This window comes from Neltuma alba, unplaced genomic scaffold, assembly GCF_004799145.2.
Source record: "Neltuma alba isolate B1F8T4 unplaced genomic scaffold, ASM479914v2 tig00011524_pilon, whole genome shotgun sequence".
Classification (NCBI taxonomy): Eukaryota; Viridiplantae; Streptophyta; class Magnoliopsida; order Fabales; family Fabaceae; genus Neltuma; species Neltuma alba.
Genome location: NW_021636190.1, coordinates 529,361 through 555,480, shown reverse-complemented (window position 1 = coordinate 555,480; position 26,120 = coordinate 529,361). Strand labels below are relative to the sequence as shown.

The following is a 26,120-nucleotide window of genomic DNA, read 5'->3' as shown; positions in this document are numbered from 1 at the left end:
GTTTTCAGACTTGTAAGATATAATATTCTGCCAAAGAGAATGTTCGAAAACTCCTGGCATCTCATTTTCAGTAGTCTAGCCACAGGTGCCCACTTGTAGCATTGAGTGTACCTTATTTTTCAATCAAATATAAACAAGAATGAAATGACAGAAAGTTAAGGAGGACCAGAGCCTCCCATCGCCAATAATTTCCCAAAAGAACTCCAAAGCCCAAGATTACGGTCAGGTCAAACGAATGGCTTCTAGACCCAGTATCACAAGTTCAGATTCTCTCAGATTTTCGTCATCATTCTTTAGCGACAGCCGCATCTGCCTCGGAGAAATAGTCATGCCTGAGGAAGAAATATAAATTAATGATCGTTTCCCTAAGATGTAAGTGAAGCGCCAGCAAGAGTATAGCTATGAGAAGATCAAGCTCTTCACGTTGAGCGCTCAAGCGTTTTACAGCAAATACCCACAACGATAATATTGCAGCCACAGCGCAAGTATATCAAGAATGTACATCACAGAATGAAGTGCAATGAACTTTCTAATGGAACAACTTGTAAGCCAGAGGATTTTCATTTGACCTTGAAATTGTTTTATTCCCTCTTGAAAGCCTCTTTTCTTTGAAATTATCAAATTTTAATTCTCTGATAAAGCTGGACCACGTATGTTTTAGAAGGTCAAATTTATCCTCGTCTGACGCTAAAACCAAATTTAAAAAATTTTGGCCACTTACTGCAATTTGCGAGTGAGTTGGTATATCCCTGTTGCTGCCATTGCGACATTTACACTAAATAGGTTCCAATTTTTCTGCAACATAACAAATAATGACCGTAAGTATAACTCTAGCACACACAATCCTATTGTTTACATATACAAAGAAAGAAAATCATACTCCTAAGGATACTCAAAGGGGACACCCCCCCCCCAAAAACAAAAAGCAAGTTATGTTTCTCCTACTCGCAAATGACCCTTTTTCATCGTAATCAGTAACAAAAACATCTAACAAGAAATTGCAGCACAGAAAAGTAGTATTTAAACATTACAGTTAATTCCCATTTGGAAAATTGGAATGGAATAGATTAAAAATATTTTGATACGCAGTTTTGGAAGGGGACTGCATTGGCCACAGATACATGATCAGTAGCCGTAACTGTTGAAAAGCAAGATGTCTAAGGGAAAAAGAAACTTACCGGAGTTATTACAGTGCTGTAACGTGACCAGATAAGTCCAGTAGCTGTAACCGCTGGATAGAAGAAAATTGAAAACAGTTTCATGAAGGTAAACTTAAAACCCAACGCAGGAAAGATGCGCTAAAACTTCTTCCAGAAAACAATTTCATTTTACAGCACAGCATTTCATATGCTCATCCACTAGGCATGAGGAGGAAAGACAATAGACAAACCAAATGTACCGCCTTACCTATTTGCTGGGGGTAGGAGAGTTTCTCAGGTGGTTTCGTGAAATCAGCAACATTGGCAATGCTGATGCCCCACTTGAATGTAGGAGCCCAGAAGTGAACTACACAGAAAAGACGGTTAATACAGGCGTTAGTATTGAAACATAAAAATGATGGTAACCGCTAACAGCAAATTGGTGGTCCACAATACAGGTCCAATTTAACTACCGCATATAAAACATAAGTGGTAATTGAATGAAAGTTACATCATTAAAGACGTCACATACTTGTAGTGCTTTCTAAATCTACCCTCATCAAAAGTTAATACCACATTGATTATAATGATGAATCAATTACTTACAAAGTTTAATTGCACAGAAGGGCAAAATAGGGGGAAAAACATCAAATGCTCTAGATATTATCAAACTGAACTTATACGTTGGACCAAGTCAACTTGGTAGATTACAGGAATATTTAACTTTTAGAACTACATGAACTAGCTTTCAAATGCAAAGAATTATTTAATTTTAACAAAAAATTACCCAGAAAAAGTTGCTTTCCTTTCATCCCTTACCCAGTCAAAATCATCTTCTAGCTCTTTTTTGGTTATTCTTCTCAAGTTTTCATTTTCTAACTACCATCCTCTTTCTGCTCAAGCTAAGATAATTATTTAAAATGATAGGCATTAAGAGCTTTGGCTAACTTTCATTCTTCAGAAACACTGAACACTTTTGGGATTTTCCAGAACTCATGCAAGTTTGGAATGCGATACCTCATTAGAAAGACAAGGAAGATTGCTGTGCTAGCACCAATTGTTTCAGCATTCTCATTTATTCAATTCAAATTATAATTTCTTGGTCTCAATCACCCAGAAGTCCATCTCTAGTTCTAAGGAAGAAGGAAAAGATTAGTTAGGGAGATTACACAGGAGATTAGACTCCCAGAAGATAAAAAATTTAAGTGATCATTTCAATCTAAACCAAACGAAGATTGATTATAGTGTCACACGTCGTTAAGAAAGCCTCTTTAAACACTTTTTGCCATAATCTAGGTTGGCTGCACTTGAAGCCATTTATAAATGTTGATTGATTGGTGGCTCTGTTGTTTTCCAGACATGCTTCTAAAGTTCTAATTATACTAGCTCACCCCGTTTATGTTGTAATGAATTCTCAAGGCATGCCAACATCGCAAGCATGGAAAAATGATATATCTGATTGATTCTGAATTGAATATGCATACCATCCGGAGGGCACACTTGTACTGCAACGTCATAGAGACTAAAGAAAACCCACCGATTTACAAGCATGTAATCCACCGGTTTAGGCAAAACAGCAAGCCAGAAGTAAGGCTTTGTTTAAAATTTAGACCACAATTTAATTAAGAAATAACCCTTATGTCTTTGCAAAAGAAGGAAAGCATATATATGTATATGGAACTGGTTCTTCAACTGATTTGCAGGCAAACCGGGGTCAATGAATCTCAAGGTAATAAGCCATATCAAGCAATCTAAAATAGCAAAAAGTCAACTAAGTGCCATTGGGGCAACACCAAAAGACCCTAATTTTCTCAAAATTGAGTAGAGTTCAAGAGATGCCGGCCAGAGAATCAATAAAAAAAGAATCCGGGTAAAAAAAAAAAAAAACAGAGAGAAGAAATATGCATCCATAAAATAGGTTTGTATAGCCCTAATCTCACAGATATTATTCGCATGAAAGGAAGTCGCTGGGATACCGAAATCCGAAGCGGCATATCGAAGAGAAAAAGACAAAGCGCACAAATGGATAGATTCGAAAGAAATTCGCTTAGAGCAATGGAGCGATAAACGAGCAGACTCACTGGTTTTTGGCCCAGCCGGGTGATTCCAAAAGGCTTGTAGCTTCGAGGCCGCCATGAACACTGCTGCCCTCGCGGATTTCTGCTCCGATTTTCTGGTCTCCGACGCAAAATGGGTTTGGCGACTCCAACGCTGAGGCAACCAAATACTTCGTCGATAAAACACGTGGGTGTCCACTTGAAAACCAACAACCAATAATATCACTCCGCGTGTCAGCCTGTCAAAGTTCCATCTCGATCGCTGACTTTGCGGGGCGGGGCGGGGCAAATACGTAAAATCAGTATGTAGAAAAGCGGGGAAATGCCCAAAAAAAGTGAGTTTTTGAGGCAAGCAGTTTCTTGGCTCTCTTTGATTTCTTCTGAGTGATCGGTCGAACTTCAAATTTCAAAATCAGGATTCAGGACAAGCTTCTCCCAAGTTATGTTTTAGTTTGGCAAAGTTATAAGTACAATTCTGGTCCCAGCTTCACCTCATACCAAATTCCCTGGGGAGAGAGTTGCTTAGTGATAGGTAATTCGGCGCCGCCTCCACCGCCGCCGACTGAGTTCAGCCTACGGAGCCTGGACTCTCTAGCCAAACTGGTAATTTTCTCGTAGACATCTAGCTCTGAATAATATCACTTTCCTAAATCGGATTTAATCGTTATCGTTAATCCTAATTTACTTGAATGGACTTTGGCATCGGTGTTCGGTTGCGATAAAATTGGAGTGTTGCTGTTTAAAATACAGCATGGATCTTCACAAAAATCTACTGGTTACTTGAATAATGAAAAATAAAATGAGCTAAGCAGTGGCATTCTATCTTCCGTAGTAGTAGAAAATTTTTCCAAGCCACCACCCAAGTATTTTCTTCTTTTCCTGGTAAATGAATCGTAGTCTCTACATTTATGTTGCATTAGCTCCGCAATAAGAACAGTAGATGTTGCAACTTTTTAGAAGTCTTTAAGAACGCTTGTCTTATTTTGATTTATGATACTTTTTGGTACATTACAGAATAGTTTTGGTAAACTCCTTAGAATTGATGTGATTCAAACTATAAAACGGTGAATGATGCATTTGATGATTATCAAGTCTTGCTCATTGTTGTATACTTACTCAGACTTGAATCATAGAGCTGAAGCAAGTGCAATGAACATGGATTCACAGGGCCAGACAACTTCATTACAGCGGCTTCAAAATGTGGAGAAGGTAATACTAAAATCAATAAGAAGCAACACCATTACACCAATGGAGTGACGGAACTTAAAAGTTTGTGTTATATTGATTTTCTTTCTTTCTTGCTTGTGTGTAGAGAATTGTCAAGGTTTTGGAGCTTGCCGGGGGAGTCATGGATGAGCTTTCAAGCCCTACTGGTCCTAGGAAAGAAGTGGTCCAAAACCACTGCCTCGATTTCATGCAATTAATCAAGGTTATTCCCTTTATAAGCTTAGAACTGCTTGTAAATTAATTGATGACGATCCAAGCATGTGTTTGAATCTTGAAGCCCCGCCCCAACCCACCCCATAAGACCAATCCCTAGCCTAGCATTGTGCGAAAACAAAATTCTCATGGACAGCTCCAGATTAAATTAATATTCCTTGCAAGCAGCTTTTTCCTAATTACATTAAGAAGGTTCGAATCTGGATGTAACACCCACATTCCACTCCACCTTTATCATCTGAATTAGCCCATGCGACTTCATAGACATTTTTAACCACAACATCAAAGCTTGGCTAAACGTCTTAGAACTACTTTGTTGGGTAAATATTCAGAATTGTTTGCCAGAGCCTATGAGGCTATGAGAAACAACATCTCCCATATAAGTTTGGCCTTTGCATGCTAGGAAATAATGAAACAAGTGTCAGAAAAACTATCTTTAATCCAAGATAAAATGGCGAAAAGGAGGCTGTGAAATTATGCTCAGTGGACTGGTATCTGATTTTGCTTCATCATTATGAACCTTGGAGGGCTACAATTTCTTAACTTTCCTGATTTTTGTTCTCCGTTTAATTCTTATAGGACATCCAAGTGGCATTACGTGATGAGATCAAAAGTGCTTGTGAGTATCGTCCATTTGAGAATTGCGACTATGGATCAAGAATAGGCAGTGAGATTTGTTTCAAGAAACTGGAATTTGTTATGTCACAGCTGGAAGCAATGAAACAGACAATGGATGAATACCATGCAGCTGTCTGAATTGACCAGCAATCCTTCCTGTTCAAACTCACTTGTTCGAATTTACTGTGTATGTTATCATATCCACGTCAAAGAAACTGTCTAAATACCAAATCAAACCTTATTTTGCCTCCCTACTCTTCCATCCTCCTCAATCCAAACATATAAAAGAATCGGACGGGGTTTTTCTAGCTGTATTGTAGTATTGGGAAGCCTATATTGAAGAATTGGCATTTCGAATTTACGGTGTATGTTATCAATTCTAGGTCATGTTCTTCTTTCCCAGATTTTCTTTGTTTCATACTTTCATTTGTATATCGGGGTAGAGTTCTCGGAAATTATACTCACTACAGGCCTTATTATGCTCACGCAAACTCACTTAGCTATATGGATGCAAAGTCACCATCAACCTCATCAAACTCTCAACTACCTCACTCATGATAAATGTTTATTTGACTCCATCAGTCCTTAAAGATCCGAAAAATTTTTTTGGGGGGTGGGGGTTCAGGACTTCAGGCAAAATGAGGTCAAGTATAAGGATTAAGGTATTAGTTTTCCTTTTCTTTTAATTCATTTCATCAATAAAAAAAAATAATAATAAAGTCAATTGAGTGGAATTTTTATTGTAAAAATATAATAACGTGTCGTCAAGTGTCAAAAGAAATTTATAGAATTATTCTTAACTTTTTATTTAGTGTCTAACAATAATTTGGGTGGAATTTATATTTTTCCCTAACTAAACATTAAACGCCAAATGCGTGCATAAATTCTGAAACACACCATATTTATTGTATCCCCATACTCCAAGACTAGACCATAAGAGAAGGATTTATCTTGCATTCTCTTCTCCAAACGGTCACCCACAAATCTCATGACTTGACCTATTTTTAATTCTCACTGTTGTCTTTTTTTTTATTCAACCAGAAAAAAGAATTTAAAATATATTTTTATTTTTTAATGCAGATTTTCAAAACTTTGGAGTGTTTGGTATATGCCAAAAACATTTTTAAAAAATATTTTTATATAAGTCGTATATATTATAAAATTATTTTTGAAATTATGTTTTTTTTTAATATGACATGATAGAACAAAGAGAAAGGCAGGGGCCATTTTAACGACTATTATTGGGGAAAAAGGAAAAAGAAAAAGGCAGGGACCATTTTGATTTGGACAATATAGACCCCAATATGTGAAAATGGAATTAATTAGGGTGTGTTTGGGAAATACCAAAAGAGGAGGGCAATTTAAGTCTTCTTACATCTGGCCCTGGCACAACTACCTCCATGGACGACCCCAGATGAAGCTTATGCTTTTGGTCAAGCCACTTGTTCTTTCCACAATCACACTGAGCATCGCCATTTTCATCGTGCTTCTGTTCCCCAAAAACCCATCTTTTCGAGAGGCTGATCCCATGGCTCGAAGCTTTGTTCTGTGGCTTCATGGTCTCGGAGACTCTGGTCCTGCCAACGAACCCATTAAGACCCTCTTCACTTCTCCCGAGTTCAGAAATACAAAATGGCTGTTCCCTTCTGCGCCTTCGAATCCAGTCACTTGCAACTGTAAGCTGTTTCGCTTTCTATCAGTTTTTTATTCTTATGTTCAACCAGCATTTTGGTGCACACAAGGGTTTTGACACTTTCTCTATTAGGAACTGTTATTTAATTTTGAGTGTTGATTTTTTTGTAATTCCTGATTCTTTTTGTAATTGAAATGACATTTGTTTTTGGTGTTTTAGTCCAGATAATGGCAAAAGCTGTGAAACAGTGATCTCATTGCTGCCCTGAATGGTCAAAAACAGCCCTTTTTACTGTTTCTTTCTTCTTTCAGAATTGTACATGCTCCCAAATTTGGTGAAGTTATTGTCTCCATTGATTGCCCTTATGTCTAACTTTTCCAGACATTTGCGAAGTTATGTAGTTTTTAAAGTCAGTTGGTACTTAGTATTGCCTGGCTATTTCAACACACTTTGTCAGAAAACATTTTAAGTTATTCTATCACCTCTTTATTTCATCACCATGTCATTCTTATTAGACAAGCACGTTGAATGTCTATGTTTCGGTTTTTCTTGATCTGTGAGTAGTTATTCCATTTGCTTACAGAACATGTTAAATATGCCTATTCTGTTCAATCTCATCTGACTTCTTACTACTGCTCCTCGATGGAAAATAGTGTGCAGACACTGGGCAATGATGAATTGAACTTTCATAGTATCTGTGGTCAATGATAATATGCAATAACGTGATCCCATGCATGCACAAGCATCCACATATTACCAATTGGACAATCAGTGTCGCACTTCAACTGATTCAGAGGCCTCAAGAATGGGCGTGAAGATTTATGCATATATGTACACCTGTGTAGTTCTAGGGAACCCAAAATGTGCTAACCGTATTCAGCAAGGAACCTTTTGTGTGAAGTACGCAAGTCTTTACTCACAGAATCAACTCATTCAGGCCTTTGCCTAGTAATTGACGGATGAGGAGATATGAGTACACCCTGTTTCAAGGAAATGAACTGATAAGTTATCTCTAGTTGGAATTTCTGAGTGATGGTCCTTGGATTAAACTTAACTTCTATGGGCACCACAGTTATCCATTTCATGTTATGGCTCCTCACATTCTTCTCCATTTTTGTAATTTATTTTCTGCTTGACATCCTTGCTGCGCAATGCATCTAGTCAATTTTAAGTAGCATCATGATTTACAACGTGCCTTTTCACTTACGAAATATAATGAACATAATTTTTTCTTGTAGATGGTGCTGTAATGCCTTCGTGGTTTGACATTCACGAGATTCCTGTGACAGCTGTAAGTTTATCATTCCATCCTATGTTCAATATTGAAGGGAAATATAATAAATAATTCAGAAATACATGGTAATTTTTTTTCCACAGAATTCAATGCTTAGTTTCTTCTATTTCTTACATTTTCAGTGTTACAGACTGCATTCAGGATGTTATTCACAGTATATGTATCAGAATAAACTGAATATTGAGTTCAATCGTAAGCTCTGTTGCAAAATGAAAGTGACTATGTTCAAATATAAATGTTCATTTTGACCATGAGTCAGATTCCGTAAGCATTGCCATTTATTTTGTCATGGCAGTATTAACTGATTAAGAAACATGAAATCTGCTTGAGACTTCTTTCCTCTGAAAGTGATAACGCAACTTATTACTGATGGAGGACTGAATATCTCGTTATCTTGTTCTGCCAGCATTCAACATGCCACTGGTCCAAATGTCGCATGATCTTCTGTATGAGATATACTTACTGAATATATTGTAGTTACATAATCAGCTTTATTGGCAGTTGATCCTATGATTGTGGTTGCTGGCTCCTTAGCTAGATCCTTTGACTCTGAGATACAAATTATGGCCTATCTTTATCATTTTTTCTCATCAAATTTATCATGAAAATGAGATGGGTTCCCATTTTTATAAATATCACATAATGCGTAGAAGGATGGATTTTCATTGCGTAGTTAGATCACTTTAGTTGACTAGAAAGCTATCTGTATGGACTCAGCATCTTGTCTCATGCTTTTCCTAATTCATCTTAGTCACTTGAATGGCCTTAGCCATTTGAATGGTTTTATATAACATTTTCTGAAAGGGCTTCGAAGGTGTGGAAATTTACATTTCTCTTTCAGGTAAAGCTGTTGATCTCATCAATGTGTGTCCAAAACAATTTTGTTCATAATTTGTCAGGATTCTCCAAAAGACGAGAGTGGTTTGCTGAAAGCTGTTCAGAATGTGCATGCAACAATAGACAAGGAAATAGCTGCTGGCACAAACCCTAATAATGTATTCGTCTGTGGGTTCAGTCAAGGAGGTCTCTTTTTCTGTTTTTGTGCATATCTGTGTCAATATCTTTTCAATAACAACCTTCAAAAGAAAAATACATGTATAAACATTTTGTTATTTGGCTTCTGCCGTTGTTAACTGCTACGTCTTGATAATTAAGTGTAACAATGCTTTGCAGGTGCCTTGACCTTGGCTAGTGTTCTGCTGTACCCTAAAACTTTAGGTGGAGGTGCTGTTTTTAGTGGATGGGTTCCTTTCAATTCATCTATGGTCGAACGGGTTACAAATGAGGCCAAACGGGTACTAATTTAAATGAATGCCAATGTATCCTATACCAAGTTTACACTCCCCCCCTCCCCCGGGGGGCCCCAAAAAAGGGGGGGGGGGAGAGAGAAAATGCCTCGTATTATGTTTCTTTTTAAGATGCAAGATGAAACAGGATGTCTGACAACCGGTTTAGTGCTTACTGCATCTAGACTGAATAAATGAATTGTGTATCTGATATTGTTAAATTCACCCTGGGTTGCAATCTACAACCTTGAAGAATTGTTTGATATGGTTGGTATGCCCTGCCCTGGTGCGACAGCCAATTCCAAACCTGTGGTATTAGCTTACCGCTGGACTGGCTTCCTCGTCACTGTCCGATCCCACATTTATATCCCAATGTCTAAGATGTAAAGAGGCATTAGGATTTTACCATGTTTGGTGCCTGATAAGTAGCTTCCTAGTGTGACTCAAGATAACATCAATTATAGCATGACCTCATTTTTACGTATCTTATTCCATCGTGTGGAAAACCCATGGGGATCTCACATCCTTGAATTTTTATCTCTTTAAACTTCGATTTCATCCCGATGGATAGTTCTCTTTGCAACTTTTAATTATTGTATCAAATATGGGAATTTTTAGTATCCAAAGTATCCGGTGATGCACAATGACAATGTGATAAACCGCTTACCTTATCAATCCTTGGGTTATCATAATTTTTAAAAGCATTATAATCCTTGAAGTTGATTCATAGATTAGTAAAGGAACCAAATCTTGGTTTTCACCTGGCATTTCTCACTGTAATTTTGATATGCCTCTGCAGACACCCATATTATGGTCCCATGGGATTGCTGATAGAACAGTATTGTTTGAGGCAGGACAAGCAGGCCCCCCATTTCTTGAGAAGATTGGTGTGAGCTGTGAGTTCAAGGTAATAATCCGAGGTTTCAACAATTCATTAATTTAGGGAATCACCCACGTTATACTTACATTATACCTTGTATGACTTTGTATTTTGGACGATTACGTTTGCTGTAATTGTATTTGTAGGCTTATCCTGGTCTTGGTCACTCAATAAACAATGAGGAGCTTAAGTCTCTGGAGTCATGGATCAAGGCTCGTCTGCAGAGCTCTTCCTAACATTGTTTTGCTGTTTCAGTCTTTGGACATTTTATTCCAACTAGGCAAATCAAGAAGTTAATGGCGGGAATTGGGTTTTTTCTTTTTTTTGGTTATAAATCATTTTACAAATACAGTGTACCTATATTTGATACTATCATTGGAAATAAGATGAGCAGGGACTTGACAGTTGGTCATCAGTAAAAAAATTGATTACTCCAGTTTAGCCCTCGCAAGTTTTCTTTTGCGACGGGAAACAAGGAAAGTTCATTCATAGTACCTAAGAGGAATTAAGGGAATTGGATTCAACTAATCTCTCACAACATGACAAATCAAAATTCGAATCCCTATTGAAAAAAGTATTTATATTTAGTATCTGACAATATCCCAAACAAAATTACTTCCTATTAGAAGATATTTGTACTTAGCAAAAATAAACCAAAAATGATAGAGAGTAAGCGCCCATTGTGTTGCTTGTTTAAATCAAACCATCCTTCTAGACATTAAGCTTGCCATTCTCTACCTCCACACATACGTCCAATGCATCAGGTTTTTTTTTGACCAAATCCAATGCATCATGTTGAAGAAGTAATGCTTCCATCAAAACTGGTGGTTTCTTTTTCTCTTGTTTTTTTAACACAATTGTTGGTTTCTAATAGAAAAGTGTGTATACAGTAGAAGTTGGTTGAAGAGTTAGATGTACACAATAGAATAGAAGTTAGCTGAAGAGTTGGATTGTTCTAAATGTAAGACTTTAATATACTATCTATTATATTTATTTTTTTTTCTTAAATTAATTTACCTAATATACAAACCAACCTAATGTCACATAAAAGTATTTTAAAAAGATGATGTCATATGTGTTATAATTAACTAATTTATATAATTATCTCAATCTACTTAAATTAATTGAATAGCTTTTATATTAAATCATTGGAACACTTTTCTGATTTGTGAATAATGTATCCACATCATCGTCACTCTGACCGCAGTGCTTTGTCCTCATTTAAGTATCTCCAAAAGCAAAGCCCAGCACCGTGCGCTTCACTGAAGACATCAAAAAGTCTGGAGCCCAACCCTCCAAGCCCTCTGGGGTTGCATTTGCATTTATGTCTCCGCCCACTAGAACGCAGAAAGGATGTTTCCTGGCACCAACTTAGAATTCCTCTATATAAACGGGGTGTTTAGATAAGTTCAAATTATGGTTTTGAGAATAGCTTCTAAAGAATAGCTTTTTGAGACAATAGATTATTTTTTCAAAATAACTTTTCAATTTGAAACCATGGTTTGCATAAAAATAACCAAGCACCATAATTTTTTCCAAAATCACTTTTCATTTGGAAACTATGGTTTTGGGTATGAGACCATGGTTTTTCATAAAGTGAATTTTTTTTGCTTTTGAAGGTATAAAACCATAGTTTGGGATATAAATATATATACACATATCAATTACTACCTTTGATCCTTAATGTAAGAGTTAGAAAACTAATTTGTAAATATTAAGAAAGTTAATTAAATTATTTATTTATAATAAATATGTGTTGTATTCTCTAAAACACCTATTAACGATGTGCATTAGGATTATTATTTGATGTAACATTTAACATGTGCAAACTAATATGAGAACTGCTTTGAAAAAAAATAGATAAATGTATGAGATAAGATAGATTGATATCTTATATTCAAAATCAAATGGAATAACTAATTAGCTTTTATTTGAAGAAAAACCCAAACACCCCTAAAATAAGGAAAGCTAACGGAAATTAGTCCAATTTATTTGACTATTTAATCATACCTTTTAAGGATTTGAATTCAAATCACACTGCATATGTGAAAATCCCCTCGCAAATGTTATTTGAGCTTAAAGTTTATCTTAAATCTGGCAAGCGTTTGCAACTCAACCCACGTAAATTTTCAAAGCAGGAAAAGAAAGTTATTTATCTTTAAAGTGGTAATAATTATTGTTTCTTTAACTATTGTAAGGTATGTTTTTATTAGCCAAAAAAAGGCCTGTTTTGATTTTTGATTACAAAAAGTAATTATTTTAAACAAATTCGGCAGGGCCTCCAATCTAGCGTGATTTCCTTTTGCCGCAGAGCAATTAGATCATTATCATCATGGTGGTGAATTGTGAGGAGAGAATGGAAAGGAAATTGAGAACATTCATGTATTTAGCCTTATCTACTTAATATATTTTAGTCCAATCAAATCAGTACTAGTAGATTTTAAAAGTATTGGTAATAATAATTAGTACACCTCTGATCCTAAATACAAGACTCGTCTTGTCATATAATTTACACCATAAAATAGATTTTTTATTAAGGACCGAAAAAGTATTATAAATCACAAGAATTTGTTGTAAAATAAAAAATTATTAGAAAAATCACCTCTTGATTTGATTGGAACCAATACCCTTATATATTTATATAAAGCTGAATATATAAGTTTTTTTCCAAAAGAAAATCACCCTTTGATCAAAGCTAACCATCATTGTATTCTGAGGTGCTTTTCCCCCGAGCTGGTGAATCAAATAATAAGCATTGAAGGAATCATTTGGACTCCTTATGAGACTTGACAGAATTAATATACATATAATTTAAATCATAGAAATTATTGTAGAATTTTTATTCTTCTTAATTTACGTGCATTTGTCTTCTTTAAACTGTGCATCCTTCACGGGCGTTTAGATCTAGCTGTATATATATTTTCAATATAGGCAAGAGATAAAATACTCAATCTCCGCTTCAAAAGTAATCATTTTTCTGGATATTTCTTTATTTTAAATGATTTTTATTAATGTTTTATTTTTTGTTATTATTTGATATTATTACGCTTTGGGCGGCTTTGAAATGACTAATGCCGTGTTTGGGATAATGTTACGAAGACTCAAGCGACAATTCGGACTAAAAAAAAAAAGGTTAGATAAAAATATAATATCAGAGATAGTGATAAAAATTTAAAAACAGGATTTTTTTTATTCACAAATCATTTTAAAATTAAAAATCAAAACAATTTTTTCTACTTCTGATTTTTGGATGCTCTTGATTTTTACCCCAACTTCAATTGTTAAAAATTAGATAGGATTTGGGGGGGGGGACACTGTTGAAAATGTTAATCCAAATAAACTTTAATTGTGGGTTTTGGAGTGACATGATGATGAAATTTGGAGCTTAAATTAAGCGAATCTTTTCCCAAGATTGGCGTGCTGAGAGGTGTGGTCAATAATTCATCAAAATTCACCTTTTTTTTACATTATCATTCACTTTTTTTTTTACATTATCATTCACCTTTTTCACTTTTCGATTGCATGTGTTGTGTTACCATGTGAATTTACTGTTCCCCCAGCAAATTTCTCCATGCCTGTTCCTTATGTCCTCCAAATAATACCGGTTATAAATATAAGACTCATTTTATAATATAAATTATATTATAAAATGAATATTATATTTAGAATCGGACGAGTATTTCTTAAAATGCTAGGATTTCATAGTTACTTGTTTAAGGAAATTTTAAATATTCAATCAATAGAAAATATTCTTACTAAAACATAAAAATATATTTCGAGGAAAAAAATTTAAATACTGATGTAAAAGTAAGATGTTATTCTTTAATTTATAATTCGTTGTTCACATATTGATAACATTTAAGTGATCATGAAAGAATGTTTGTCAAATCAAACAGTGCACTAAGTTAGGCTTTCAGTCATTCAGTAACATGAGCGGCGGAAAAAAAATATAAAGGCGGCAAATTGATTTTCCTTTATTAGGAAACGGCATTTTTTCTTTTTCTTTTTTTTCTTTTTTCTTTTGGGGGACCAATCTGCCCATTAGGATGATTGCATTCTTATTTATTTTCCGTACAATTTAGAATATTAATAAATATGAGAATAAAAATTAAAAAATCATATCAAATACCAGTATTTTTAATGGTTTAAATTAGTACGATTCTTTGTAACTTTTATATATTATATTGATGGGTTATTCGACAAAAGAACTTAAATTTTATACTTGATGAACAGATATGCGATGTAAAATACAAGGAACAAGAAAATAAGAATATTAGATAAAAAATTATAGACAGTTAAAGTGTTGTGTTATTTTCTAAAATATACAATATATTATTTAATCTCAAAAAATGAAATGAGGGGGACCAGACCATCTGATAGCGTCAAAAGTTGAGGAGACAGTGAGTTATCCAGAATCTTGTTTTTCACTAAAAGCTGAAATTGCTCATCATTTCATTTCATTTCATATCCACTCTCTTTTGAACCTCATATCCCCTGATCTTTTTTTTTTCATAATTTTTTGTCAACTTTTTTAATAATCGTAAGCATATATTTGTGAAAATGTCTGCATAATCTTTTTATGCACAAGCATTTCTGATTGGCGGTAATTTTGTTTGAGCTACTAACTGTTGCTTCCCATGCTTAATGCAAAATTTAATTTATAATTCAAATTAAATCTTATATTAAAGATCGAAATAATATATTACATCTTCTCATTGATTTATCATGTTCAGAGGGGTTAGTCTCTTCTATTATGTGAGTCCAAACTTTATGGTGAATCACATACGTTTTGATAATAAAAAACGAAAGGTTGAAACCATTTAGTTCAATAAATTTTTCTTAAACATGAGGCTGTCATAATGTTATTTATGATGCATTTATAATCCTGATATTATACTCTTCTGATCCCTAATATAGGACCATTATTGTTAATTGATTTTGGTCCTAAATATAAGACCTATTTTATATTTATCAGTTTTTCTAAATTATATGTATGGATATTCCCTCAACCATAATCAAGTAGAAGAAGAAGGAGGATATGAAAAAGATAATTATGGTATTTTAGGAAAAACATGTCATTTTTCTTATAATCAATTAATTACCTAACTTTCTTAATATAATCAAATTAATTAAATAAATCTTATATTAAGGACTGAAAGAGTACCATTGTTCTGGTGCTTTTAACATTATAATCTTATCTACACTAAATACAACACTTTAAATTATAAATAAAATTAAGGTGCTGGATTGATAAATAACATCATAAAGTCGTGAATGCAAGGAAAAATATAACATGGCTGGATACCACTTTATCCAAAAATATATAAAGTACCGTTTGAAAACCCAAACACCTTGTTAATTCCCTTTCTTTTTTTTCAAAGCAAAGATTATTTCCTTTAAAATTTAACGTTTAGCACCCCACAACGTGAAAATAAAAGGCTAGAAAATGTTCTGGCAGAAACGAACCTGCCGTATTGTTCCACCACCCATAACATATTTATAATTTATATAGTTTATATAATAAAATATTGTATGGGCGCTTGAATACTGGGATGATTATCTGGTAAAAAAAAATACTGGGATAATTAATTAAATATTAAAGAATTTTCATTTTGATTTTCATATCCACCCGGGGCCATTTCATTCGCACATGGATTTACATGATATCGTAATCACCCTCAGTATGACGTCTAGCATGCAACAAATAAATAAACATATAGAGATTTTAAATTAGTCCGTCCATTTTTTTTTAAAAAAAAATTAGGTTGTATGTCTCTAACCATGTAATAAGAGCTACTTTGTTGCTTTGTTTAAAAAATGATTAATCTTTTATTTTTTAATTGCTGATCCACTCTGTGGTAGTGTTTAAGAAAAACGTATCACCTAGAAATTCCTCAATTTACAAGAGAAACTGTCTCACAGGTGAAACTTTGTTGGTCCTTTATTATTTTTTTCCCAAAAATTTTCGGTTTTAGGGGCCAAAAGGCCAAAAAAAAAAACGTGTTGTTTAAGAGTCTAATTTTGATGAAAGGCACGTTGTGGTAATCAACAATGTTTGCTTTATCCTCTTTTGTTCTTTTTTAAAAGTCATTGCTCTATCATCCCCACACAACAAACGCGACTTTTAATTAAAGATTATAATATATTTATTAGTTAATCAGAAAATTATTGGTATTTTAAGGTAAGATGGTAACATACGTATCTCATACCAAGTCATAAATGCGCAAACTTTTGAATTGACTGGCGTGTTCAAAAGCAACAAAATGTTCTCCAGGGATATTCTCCGTCAAATTAAACGATACTCGTCCTTATATAAGGCTCTTTTTAACTGCCTTGTCAACAAAAAAATAAATAAAGAGATAGTTAAGTACACTAAATTATACATTTTTACCATAAGTTATAGAATATTAACTTCCTAATGTTTCTCTGTTTTTTAAATTTTATTTATACATTTGAACCCAATAACGCTTGCATATAAATGAACGTACCAAATGAAAGAAAATTGTGGCTAAATTTTCTGTTAAAATAAAATGTCTTTGTTTTTGGTACAAAAAAATGTATTTTTTTTCCAACGATGTTAAAATAAAAATTCGCATGAATTATATATATATATAATAAAAATAAGTAATGACAAGGCATAATGAATTGGATTTAAAATTCATTCAAATGTCATTTTTTAATCTCATGTAGATCCTGGGAAAAAAAATCTTATGGAAATCAAATCATCTAAGTTAAAACTGATATTATATATTATTATTATTATTATTTTATTTTTATTTCTCTGTCATTTGAACACTACAAGTCAACCAATCTCCTAGATTTGGAAAGATAATCTATAAATATTGCTGTGGAAAAAGAAAGGAGTTTAAGAGTTAATTAAAACCCATAAAGTGCTAAGAAAATATTCACAGCTAATTAATCAAGCCATGCATTCGTGATTTTCCATAAAAGAAAAAATAACATAAATAACAGGGCATAATAAATATTTATTTTAACAGATAACTATGGAGAAATCCAAGCCATTGATTAAATAGGTCTCTCTGTAAAATGCAAGCATCGGATTAGGTAAATTAATCAAACGGCGTTTTGTGTTAAATTTCCTAACCCTCTCCAACTTTTCTGTTTACTTAACTCTTAAGATAGCCCTTGAGATAAACGGCTATTAACTTGCCCCAACATCTTTTCCATATTTATATATATAATTATTATAGCTAGTATCAGTAGGTCTTTAACTCATTGATATTGATTTTAAAATGAACCATTTCAATATTTGATGTCATGTCGTGGCTTTTTTTATGCCATAAAAATTCAGGTTACCAACAGAATAAAGAAATGCTAATAAATTACAAACAAACCATCATCAAACCAAACAATTATGAAGGGGGATTTCATGAACAATTTTAGCAAAATTATGTGCATAGTTCAAGCTACCTATAAATTAAAAAGATTTAACGGGCCAGAATATAACATGTGTTATTAATTTCCTCAAACCATGCAATTTTAAGTTATCTTTTCTTTGCCCCCCTTTTTTTTTCCTTTTGAATATCATGCCATTAGGCTCGAGCAGCTTGGACCCTCAAGTGTGACAAGCTAGTATAAACTGACACTTGGGCAAAGAGATCAGAATACGTCTATTAAATAAAAATAAAATTAAAAAGTTATTAAATTTTAAAATAAAATCAATATGATTTAAATTTTTTAATTAATTTTAATAAAATATGTTGAAGTATTTTATAAATAAAATTAATATATATAGACATATACATTTTTTTAGTTTTATAAGTTATTTTATTATATTCATAACATGAATATATTATTTTATTATTTTATTTATTATTGTGCATATTGTTATTCTCTTGTGAAATGTATGTATATTAAGTTAAGCTAAAATGAAAAATTGTTAAATTTTAAGATAAAATTAGCGAGATTTTTTTTTCCATTTGTGGAACATATTAGCTGAAGGTGCTTATAAATACTACTCCGTCCTTTATTATATTTTTTTAAATAGATTTGTCCCTTTTATAAGATTCTTTTGAATTTGTTTGAATATTTGATGCATTATTACATATTTTATCTATAATTTAATACATTTAATATATTCTCTTTCTTCATTTATCTCACTATTACTCTCTTACATTTACCCATTTATATATAAGGTTATATTTGAAAAAATATATATTTACTGCCTATTAATTACTTTTAACTCATTTTAACTATTTTTTTAAATCACACAATTTAGTTAAAATGATCTTGTATTAAAGGACGGAGGAAGCAGATTGATAGGAATAATTAGGAGATCATTCATTCAAGTGTAATAAGCTGGTTGGGACTAATTAGCACATCATTCATTCAATCAGAAAAATGTACAATTCATTGCTCCGTTGTGGAAAATCAAATTTGAACAAATTTGTAAAATCGTTATTATCATACTATTTAATGAAAGCATGATGCTTGAATAATCTTAACTTTAATAATTTGATAGACATGTCTAGTAAATTAAAGGCACCAATATGTGGATATTATTGGAAGCATATTTCAACAAAAAAGTAGTTTTTGGTGGTTCCGCGATATCCAAAAGATCAAAACACACTCCAACTTTTGTTTAAGCATAGTTTAGATTATAAAAATGTGACTAAGATTTTATTTTATAAATGAGACACAACTAACCAAATGAAATGTCCTATTTATTGTATGTAATGAGTATTACTAAATTTATAATTACAATATTAATAACTTTTGTCGTATTTTTATTAATAGACTTTCGTCAATTATAAACAAAGTGCTAACTTGAAGCCGAAGCAAAACCATTAATAATTAATAAATGAAATATAATTTGAAAGAAAAGCGGAAATAACTAATAACAAGTGAAAAGAACAAAGATTTCACAAATAATAGAGGTGACAGGCTCATGTGAGAGTGATCAGGCAGTCATATAAGCCAAGCCGATCCACCAAACCCTGAACATTTATCAAAAAGACGTCGTACGTACATGCAATTGCAGTTGCTGCCGCAGAGGATAATAACTTGGACCCTCTGTGGGGTCCAGACAGCGACTCATCAGTCATCACACTGTGGGACCCATCACATCACCAGCCCAATCACCGCATCTTCATCACTCGCGTAACAAAACCCCAAGTCCGCCATCGTACCTGATCCTTTCTTTTCCCCCAATGTCTACGTCACCAACCCCAGTAGCGCTCCCCTTCCCCTTTCTTGAGAATAAAACCTCATCAACCCTTCAAACTTCAAAACCTCTTTTCCTTTCTTCTCTCTCTCCCCACCTTCCTTCTCTCTCGATTGCTGAAGCTACTAACGCCGTCGTTTTTGTGCCTCTCTGTGTTCGACGATGAAGAAGCTATACCGGAAAGGGACGGTTCATCCGTCGCCCCCAGCGATTTCTGACCAGCTTGCGTTTCTTCCGGCGACTATCCTCACCCTCACGGCGGCGCTGTCACCGGAAGACAGGGAAGTCTTGGCTTACCTTATATCGTGCTCGTCCAGCAACACCGCACCACCTTTCACCAACTTTTCCGGTGGAAATCCGCGCCGGAACGCTCAGAAGAACAGCGTGCCGAAGGGCGCGTCGGCTTCCACCGTGGACGGCGGCGATCATCCTCCTCTGTTTACTTGTAGCTGTTTTAGGTGCTATATGAGTTACTGGATCAGGTGGGACTCCTCTCCGAATCGACAGCTTATACACGAGATTATCGATGCTTTCGAGGATTGGTTGGCGCAGACTAGTAAAAATGGGAAGAATAATCGGAAGGATAAGAGGAATAAGAAGGATTTGAATAAGCAGTCGGCGGAGACGAAGCAGTCCGAGCTGACGAGCCCGGGAAATAGCAGGTCGGATGAGTCGGAATCGGTGGGTGAGAGTAGTAACGGCGGCGGTGGCGGTGAGGGTTCCGGTGAAGCTTCTGGTGGTGGTGATGGTGGGACCGAAGAGGAGGAGAAAGGATCAGTGAGGCGGTTTGTGAGTTTCATCGGTGAAAGGATATGGGGTGCTTGGGGCCAGTGAAATTGGAAGAGAAATCCAGAAAATCAATGAAAGTAGAACAAGGCTGAAGAAGAAAAGGTGGGTTTAGTCCTTTTTTCCCATGATTTTTTTTTGTTTATTTTTCTTCTTGTACATTAATCACTATCTGCAATGTATAAAAAGGAATGGTATTGGTAGGTCGTTGTTATTATGCTTATGATGCAGAGGAATTAGTTTGGTTATAATCAATGGAATCATACATATGAATCCACTTTTTTGGTGTTCAAATACCGTTTTTTGGTTTTTGTTTTTGCTAATACTGGCAAATGGTCTCTCTGAAACGGGTTTCAGAACTGGAAAAAGTGACTTCTCTCAATAGTACGGCATTGAATGGATTCTGTTCATCTGTACCAGCATGATAATCCAAAGATTGGGCTTTACAGCGCTAGGGTTTGTTTGGTTAAATGCTTTTTGTAAGCTCCAAAACTTTTTGCCCAAAGATTGCAGACGGAGTTGGCAGTGTTAGGGCTCTTTTTCACTGAGAAAATTTACAGATTTTAGATTTTTCTTTTAACTTTTAAGGGGATTTTCATTTTTCACTGGGATCCACCTTTTTTTTTTTAACTGGAAATTTTCACTGCGATTCGCACATTTTCTAGGAAAATAATAATAATTTTCATCGGTCTGCCCAATGCCAAGTCAAATTGCCTCTGGTCATTCACTTGAGATAGAGGTAACATGGTTGGTAATTTTATGTTCATTATTCTATTTTAATAATTACATTTTCCGTTGGCGAAAGAAAATTACACTTTCTCTTTTTGGTTTTACCTTGGACAAATGTTGAGTTGAGAACCTTTGGGATGGTTCTCTGATTATTGACAGTGATTAATACTTAATAGAACTTTTCTTGTAATAAGCCTCTATAAATTTATGAAGCTGGATAAATAATTTTTGATCATGTAAAAGTTAATCAATTAATTTGAGTATGTTAAGAAAATTAATTAAGTTATTTATAATAAATAGGTTTGTTTTTAAATAGTTTTTTAAAATTGTTATTTGATGAAACATTTAATATGTAGAACGAATATAAAAAATATTTTAAAAAATAAATAAATATAAGAAAAAAAGTAAATTGAGATGCTAAATATTAACCAGTTCGGAACTGGAGGTAGTATTACTTAATGGAAGATACCTTAAAAATTAGCATATTATTCATAAAAAAATAAATTCTAAAGATCTATTGTCATTTATTTATTATGTCATGAAGTTTATTGCAATTAAATTTCATGGCGGAAAGGGTGATTTTTCTTCCTTTCATTCTCCTAAAAGGGCAGTCCCTATCTGGAATTTGGAAAGGTGCGATACGACGTCGCAACTTGGGGCAGTGACAGGATGAGAGAGAATGTGACCGAGTCTGGGAAGTAGCAATACAGGATATTAGGAAATCACAAAACTAAAACGCGTGAGGTCCAAAATTCGTTACCAAAACTGTCCCTGATTCAAAGGCGGTGGGTGGGGGGTACTTTCGAGGTACGTGCAATACAACAGACAAACACTGGAAGGGCAAAAGGGTAATTCCGCGTGCAGAGGATAATGGTGACGATGATGGAGATGGTCGGCGAGGAGTGGTGGAGGGTTTCGATAAAAGCACAGGGAAGGGCACAGAAAGAGGGCCGCTCCTAAAATGACATTTCTGTCCACTTCACTTCCCCCTTCGTTGTTCTCCATGCCACATTATTCCCAATAATATCATGTTTCAACTCTTTTTTCTTTTTCTTTTATATAAAAAATCATCTTATTATGCCATCCAGCTTTATTTGCTAATCCACAGAATATTACCCTTTTTTAAAATAATGGAAGTGCGCATTTTTCGTTCCTCTTATTTCTAATTCTGCATTCTAATTTATTCCCATATCTCACGAGTAACTTTCTGAACTCACATTAACTTAATATCTTATCAACATGACGTGTCACATCAAAAACTATTTGGACCAATCTTAGTATTTTAATAAGAAATATTTTCATAAAATTAAATTCAAATTAGAATTATCAATTGATTGATGAAATAATTTATTAGTTATGCATTCGGATAATACTTAATACTTAGACGTAATTTTTTATGTTCATTATAACAAGTAAAAAAAAAGAAGAAGAAGAAAAAGACACAGGGTCATCCATTTTTAAAATATTATTATTGACATAATCAATTAAAAAATTTGACATAAGTATTTTTTTTTTTATTTACAGTGTCTTTCGGCAAATTGCCATGCCTATTTGTGGTTACGATAATGTTAATAAAGGTTAGAACTGTAGACACTTGGGGTATTATATTGTAGTACTGATTATTTAATTGATTTGTGTTCTTTTCACACTTCGAAATGGTGAGGTGGGGGATCAATTATCCAAATTTTAAATCCAGCCTTTGTTTAAAATCCTATTTGCAGAAGCATGCATGGCATCAATCAATTAATTAATTAAAACCACAATAGTTTGATGACTGAATATTAATTAATCAATATTTAAAGTGGTTAGATATTTCTAAGAATTATTCCACCAAGTGGCGGTTTATAAAGATCCCAATGCTTTGAGAAAAACCGTTATTTTCCTTCCTTTTTTTTCCCCTTTATAAATCAAATCATTACTACTACCTCCGATCTTATTATTACAAACAAAATGTTATAATTAAGATCAAAAGTAGTATTATTTTAATTAGCAACATACAAAAAGCCCTTCGAAGCTGGGATAGACAAAAACAAACAAGAAAGTAATACTCCTCCGTAGTATATAGTTTTGATCAAATGGAGATTGTCAATTTTTGTTGGGAGAGGGTTACCTAAAAAAATCCCGTTTAGTAAAAAACATTGAAAATAAAGAATAAACATTGAGATTGTAATTGAAAAAAACTATTAAAATGGTATTCAGGATGAGTAATTACTTGTTACGTATGATTAGATAACCCATAGAGGTGGGTTTGACTAAGTTCATATAACAAGCAATATCTTATGCTAAACACTATTTTAATATATTTTCTCAATCATAATCCCAATTTCAATTCTTATTTTTAATTTTTAATGCGTTCTACCAAATGTAAGCAAAAGGCATTGAGGGAGGGGATTTCCATAGGACCAGCTGCCTTTAATTAGGTCCGGCAATATTGAAATTGGATTTTAAAAATAGTGATTAGTGAAGGGCGGTGGGGTGGGAATATAGGGGGAGAGACGGAGGCAGACTGTGACGTGCTAGATAGAAGAAGGAGGTGGGAGGGATTCTTTTGAAATTCCGATGTAATAAACAAACAAACAAACACAGCCCAAATAGAAGAAGCATGTTCCCTTTTAGTATTATATGGAAGGATAATCCTAGGGCCATGTCACTGTTCAACTAATCTTTGGTATTATAAAGTACTCTATCTCATTTGATTCCAGAGGGATACACCCTGGATTCTCTGATCATATACATTAGAATTAGAATCATCCCGTGATAATTTTTTTTATAATCATCAATGGAGATATTTTAAAAAAATAAATCATAAATTTTAAAGAATAAAGTGAAATAAAAATTTCGTATTGGAGATAAAACCCAAACATTTCAGCTAGCTCTTAAAAACAAAAATAATATTTATAAAAATATATGTTATTTTGTTATATCTCTTTAATTACTTGTATTGAATTTTTTTGCTCCTGCTTTGAAATTTATTTCATCCATGCAGTTCTTTTAATATGTGTAATGCTAAAGATAAGGTAGGAAAAATTTTAAATTTTAAAAATAAATTATATTTAAAATTAGGTATAAGCTATTACCTCTGATCATAATTATAAAACCTTCTTTATAATTTATAAATGAGATTTTATAAGTAGAACCAATGTAGTATTTAATTAGTTTTTATATTAACTATGGGAGACGTATTAAACAATATCAAATTGACAAAGCTCTCTCTTATCTGTGCTTTAAACCTATTGAATTTTTTGTCAGCCAAACAAAGAACTATTGAATTTTCAGTTATATATGTATGTAATTGGGTGTGTGTGTGGTAGATCATACAAAGAAAAATGTTCCTATCATATTTTTTTTAAATGTAAACATAATTAAAATAATAATGTGTAAACACACATTGCAATTCACAAACATATGGATCATTGGACTGCGGATCGATTAGATACATAAAAGAGGGGACAGTTCTCTCAACTCTCGAACCCTAACCCTAAAAAGCCCCATTGACCATATAATATATGGTGCTGTTATCCTTAATCTCTCCCATCATTATTTAATTAATTTATAATTAATTATTATTATTGGGATTCATTATTAGTCACATGTCCCTTGATTCCCGGTGGCTGCTTCAAGCCCTCACAAACCCCAAGTTTACAGTATCAATTAATCAAACAGCTTCCCACATAGCATGTCTGTTCAAACTTTTTGCTTTCACACAGAGGCTGATTCATCCATTCCCCCCAACAATATTTCACATATCAATCCAGCTACACTTTTATGTTGGGGGTTTGCATGGAAGATTTGTAGTATAGTAAGATTATTTATAGGATGTTTAGGGTACATAATTGATAGCGTCTCTACTGTCTACGCACAACATGAGGCACACCGGGTTATAATCTTCTAGTTCTATTTATAAGTCATTTTCAACATATTTCACACAGACCAAGAAAAATCTTAAATTTTATTAACTCTTATTTAAAACTTAACAACTTTTTAATTTTATCCATATTTCATATAAACCAAGGAACAAAAAACCGGACCGGACACTAAACCGGTTGAGGTAGTGGTTCAAGGGTTAATGGGTCAGACCGGGGTCAACTCGGGATCAAACCGGTCATATTAAAATAATTTAATTTAATTAAAAATGACAAAATATAACAATAATAATAATTACTAATAACAAAATATAAAGAAATACAATAAGAATTTGATTGTAATAATAATAAAGTATAACAATATTGAGAATTTTGATCTTTATAATTTTTTCAATAACTAAAATTAATAGTTATTGATGCCAAACTCATCATCAAAATTCATTTAAATCTATAATAATTGAGATATTAGGAGTTAAATGAGAAAAAATAGGATAAATATCAATATATTTATTTAAACCGGTTCAATACCGGTTCATACCGGTTTTCACCGGTTCACACCGGTTTGACCGGTTCAATCCGGTTTGAACCGGTCCCTGGTTTAGCTTATGAACCGGACCGGACCACTGACCGGTTGAACCGGCCAGTCTGGTCCGGTTTTTTTTACACTGATATAAACTATCCCTTATGTAAACAAAGTCAGCACAATAATAAATGGATGGTAAAATTGTATATTGATACAAAAAATTTCTCTTAGTACCCTGTAAATAGAACCAAAAAATATCTTCTCTTTTTGCCCTATAAATAGAACTGGAGGAGTAAGATTTAAGGTTTGTTTGAAATGATGGTAGAATCTTTTTTTAAAAAATTTCTAATCATAATTTACAAAATATAAAAAAAAAATTTGTGAGAATTTTATTTATGTTCTCAGAAGTGCTTAGCATAAGCAACTATAAACAAACCTCTACTGACTGAATTATAAAATACTTTCAATGAGCCATTTCCCATAACCTAGATTTTTAATAGCGACTTTTTTTTTTATTGTGTTCTTTTTCATTTTTTATGTGGCTTTTTTTAATTGAGCTTTGTGTCATTTTTTATGAATTATTTGTAAATGTATGAGAACTTATCTTGTACATTGTTCGAAGGGGGGGGGGGAAATCTTGTTATAAAACATTAGAAAAAGGGTCATGCAATAATCTTAAAAGTGAGTA

The 26,120-nt window shown here is 33.5% G+C and overlaps 4 protein-coding genes across 6 annotated transcripts; 3 read left to right on the top strand and 1 right to left on the bottom strand.

Annotated features, from left to right (window-relative positions):
- Positions 1-157: 157 nt before the first annotated feature.
- Positions 158-24,980, bottom strand: LOC114714678 (mitochondrial pyruvate carrier 4-like). Its single transcript, XM_028899438.1, has 7 exons — positions 24,974-24,980; positions 19,928-19,934; positions 3,221-3,312; positions 1,408-1,506; positions 1,179-1,231; positions 722-795; positions 158-332 (listed from the first exon to the last, which is right to left on the bottom strand). Exons 3-7 carry the CDS (start codon positions 3,273-3,275, stop codon positions 287-289), a joined length of 327 nt encoding a protein of 108 aa, XP_028755271.1. The 5' UTR covers positions 3,276-3,312; positions 19,928-19,934; positions 24,974-24,980; the 3' UTR covers positions 158-286.
- On the top strand, positions 3,333-5,656 carry LOC114714677 (mediator of RNA polymerase II transcription subunit 11-like). Its single transcript, XM_028899436.1, has 4 exons — positions 3,333-3,799; positions 4,288-4,405; positions 4,509-4,625; positions 5,216-5,656. Exons 2-4 carry the CDS (start codon positions 4,346-4,348, stop codon positions 5,390-5,392), a joined length of 354 nt encoding a protein of 117 aa, XP_028755269.1. The 5' UTR covers positions 3,333-3,799; positions 4,288-4,345; the 3' UTR covers positions 5,393-5,656.
- On the top strand, positions 6,618-10,783 carry LOC114714673 (probable carboxylesterase SOBER1-like). The gene is made up of 6 exons (XM_028899432.1): positions 6,618-6,930; positions 8,126-8,178; positions 9,081-9,204; positions 9,355-9,476; positions 10,267-10,374; positions 10,494-10,783. The coding sequence occupies exons 1-6, from the start codon at positions 6,669-6,671 to the stop codon at positions 10,581-10,583; spliced, it is 759 nt and encodes a 252-aa protein (XP_028755265.1). The 5' UTR covers positions 6,618-6,668; the 3' UTR covers positions 10,584-10,783.
- Positions 19,576-22,160, top strand: LOC114714674 (uncharacterized). 3 transcript variants are annotated; one of them, XR_003737470.1, is made up of 2 exons: positions 19,576-20,422; positions 21,658-22,160. XR_003737470.1 is itself a non-coding variant. In XM_028899434.1 (1 exon), exon 1 carries the CDS (start codon positions 19,694-19,696, stop codon positions 20,363-20,365), a length of 672 nt encoding a protein of 223 aa, XP_028755267.1. In that variant the 5' UTR covers positions 19,576-19,693; the 3' UTR covers positions 20,366-20,640. The 3 variants fall into 3 exon arrangements, 1 of the variants encoding a protein (XP_028755267.1); XR_003737471.1 differs by having other exon boundaries at positions 21,653-22,160; XM_028899434.1 differs by lacking the exon at positions 21,658-22,160 and having other exon boundaries at positions 19,576-20,640.
- Positions 24,981-26,120: the final 1,140 nt, after the last annotated feature.

Excerpts from the sequence above, each read along its gene's own strand:
- LOC114714678 (XM_028899438.1), bottom strand. The coding sequence starts at position 3,275 with ATGGCGGCCTCGAAGCTACAAGCCTTTTGGAATCACCCGGCTGGGCCA. Across the intron at positions 1,507-3,220 it reads CCCGGCTGGGCCAAAAACCA|TTCACTTCTGGGCTCCTACA; the intron begins GTGAGTCTGCTC and ends TTTTCTGTGTAG. Across the intron at positions 1,232-1,407 it reads CTCCTACCCCCAGCAAATAG|CGGTTACAGCTACTGGACTT; the intron begins GTAAGGCGGTAC and ends TCTTCTATCCAG.
- LOC114714677 (XM_028899436.1), top strand. The coding sequence starts at position 4,346 with ATGAACATGGATTCACAGGGCCAGACAACTTCATTACAGCGGCTTCAA. Across the intron at positions 4,406-4,508 it reads GGCTTCAAAATGTGGAGAAG|AGAATTGTCAAGGTTTTGGA; the intron begins GTAATACTAAAA and ends GCTTGTGTGTAG. Across the intron at positions 4,626-5,215 it reads ATTTCATGCAATTAATCAAG|GACATCCAAGTGGCATTACG; the intron begins GTTATTCCCTTT and ends TAATTCTTATAG.
- LOC114714673 (XM_028899432.1), top strand. The coding sequence starts at position 6,669 with ATGAAGCTTATGCTTTTGGTCAAGCCACTTGTTCTTTCCACAATCACA. Across the intron at positions 8,179-9,080 it reads ACGAGATTCCTGTGACAGCT|GATTCTCCAAAAGACGAGAG; the intron begins GTAAGTTTATCA and ends ATAATTTGTCAG. Across the intron at positions 9,477-10,266 it reads TTACAAATGAGGCCAAACGG|ACACCCATATTATGGTCCCA; the intron begins GTACTAATTTAA and ends ATGCCTCTGCAG.
- LOC114714674 (XM_028899434.1), top strand. The coding sequence starts at position 19,694 with ATGAAGAAGCTATACCGGAAAGGGACGGTTCATCCGTCGCCCCCAGCG.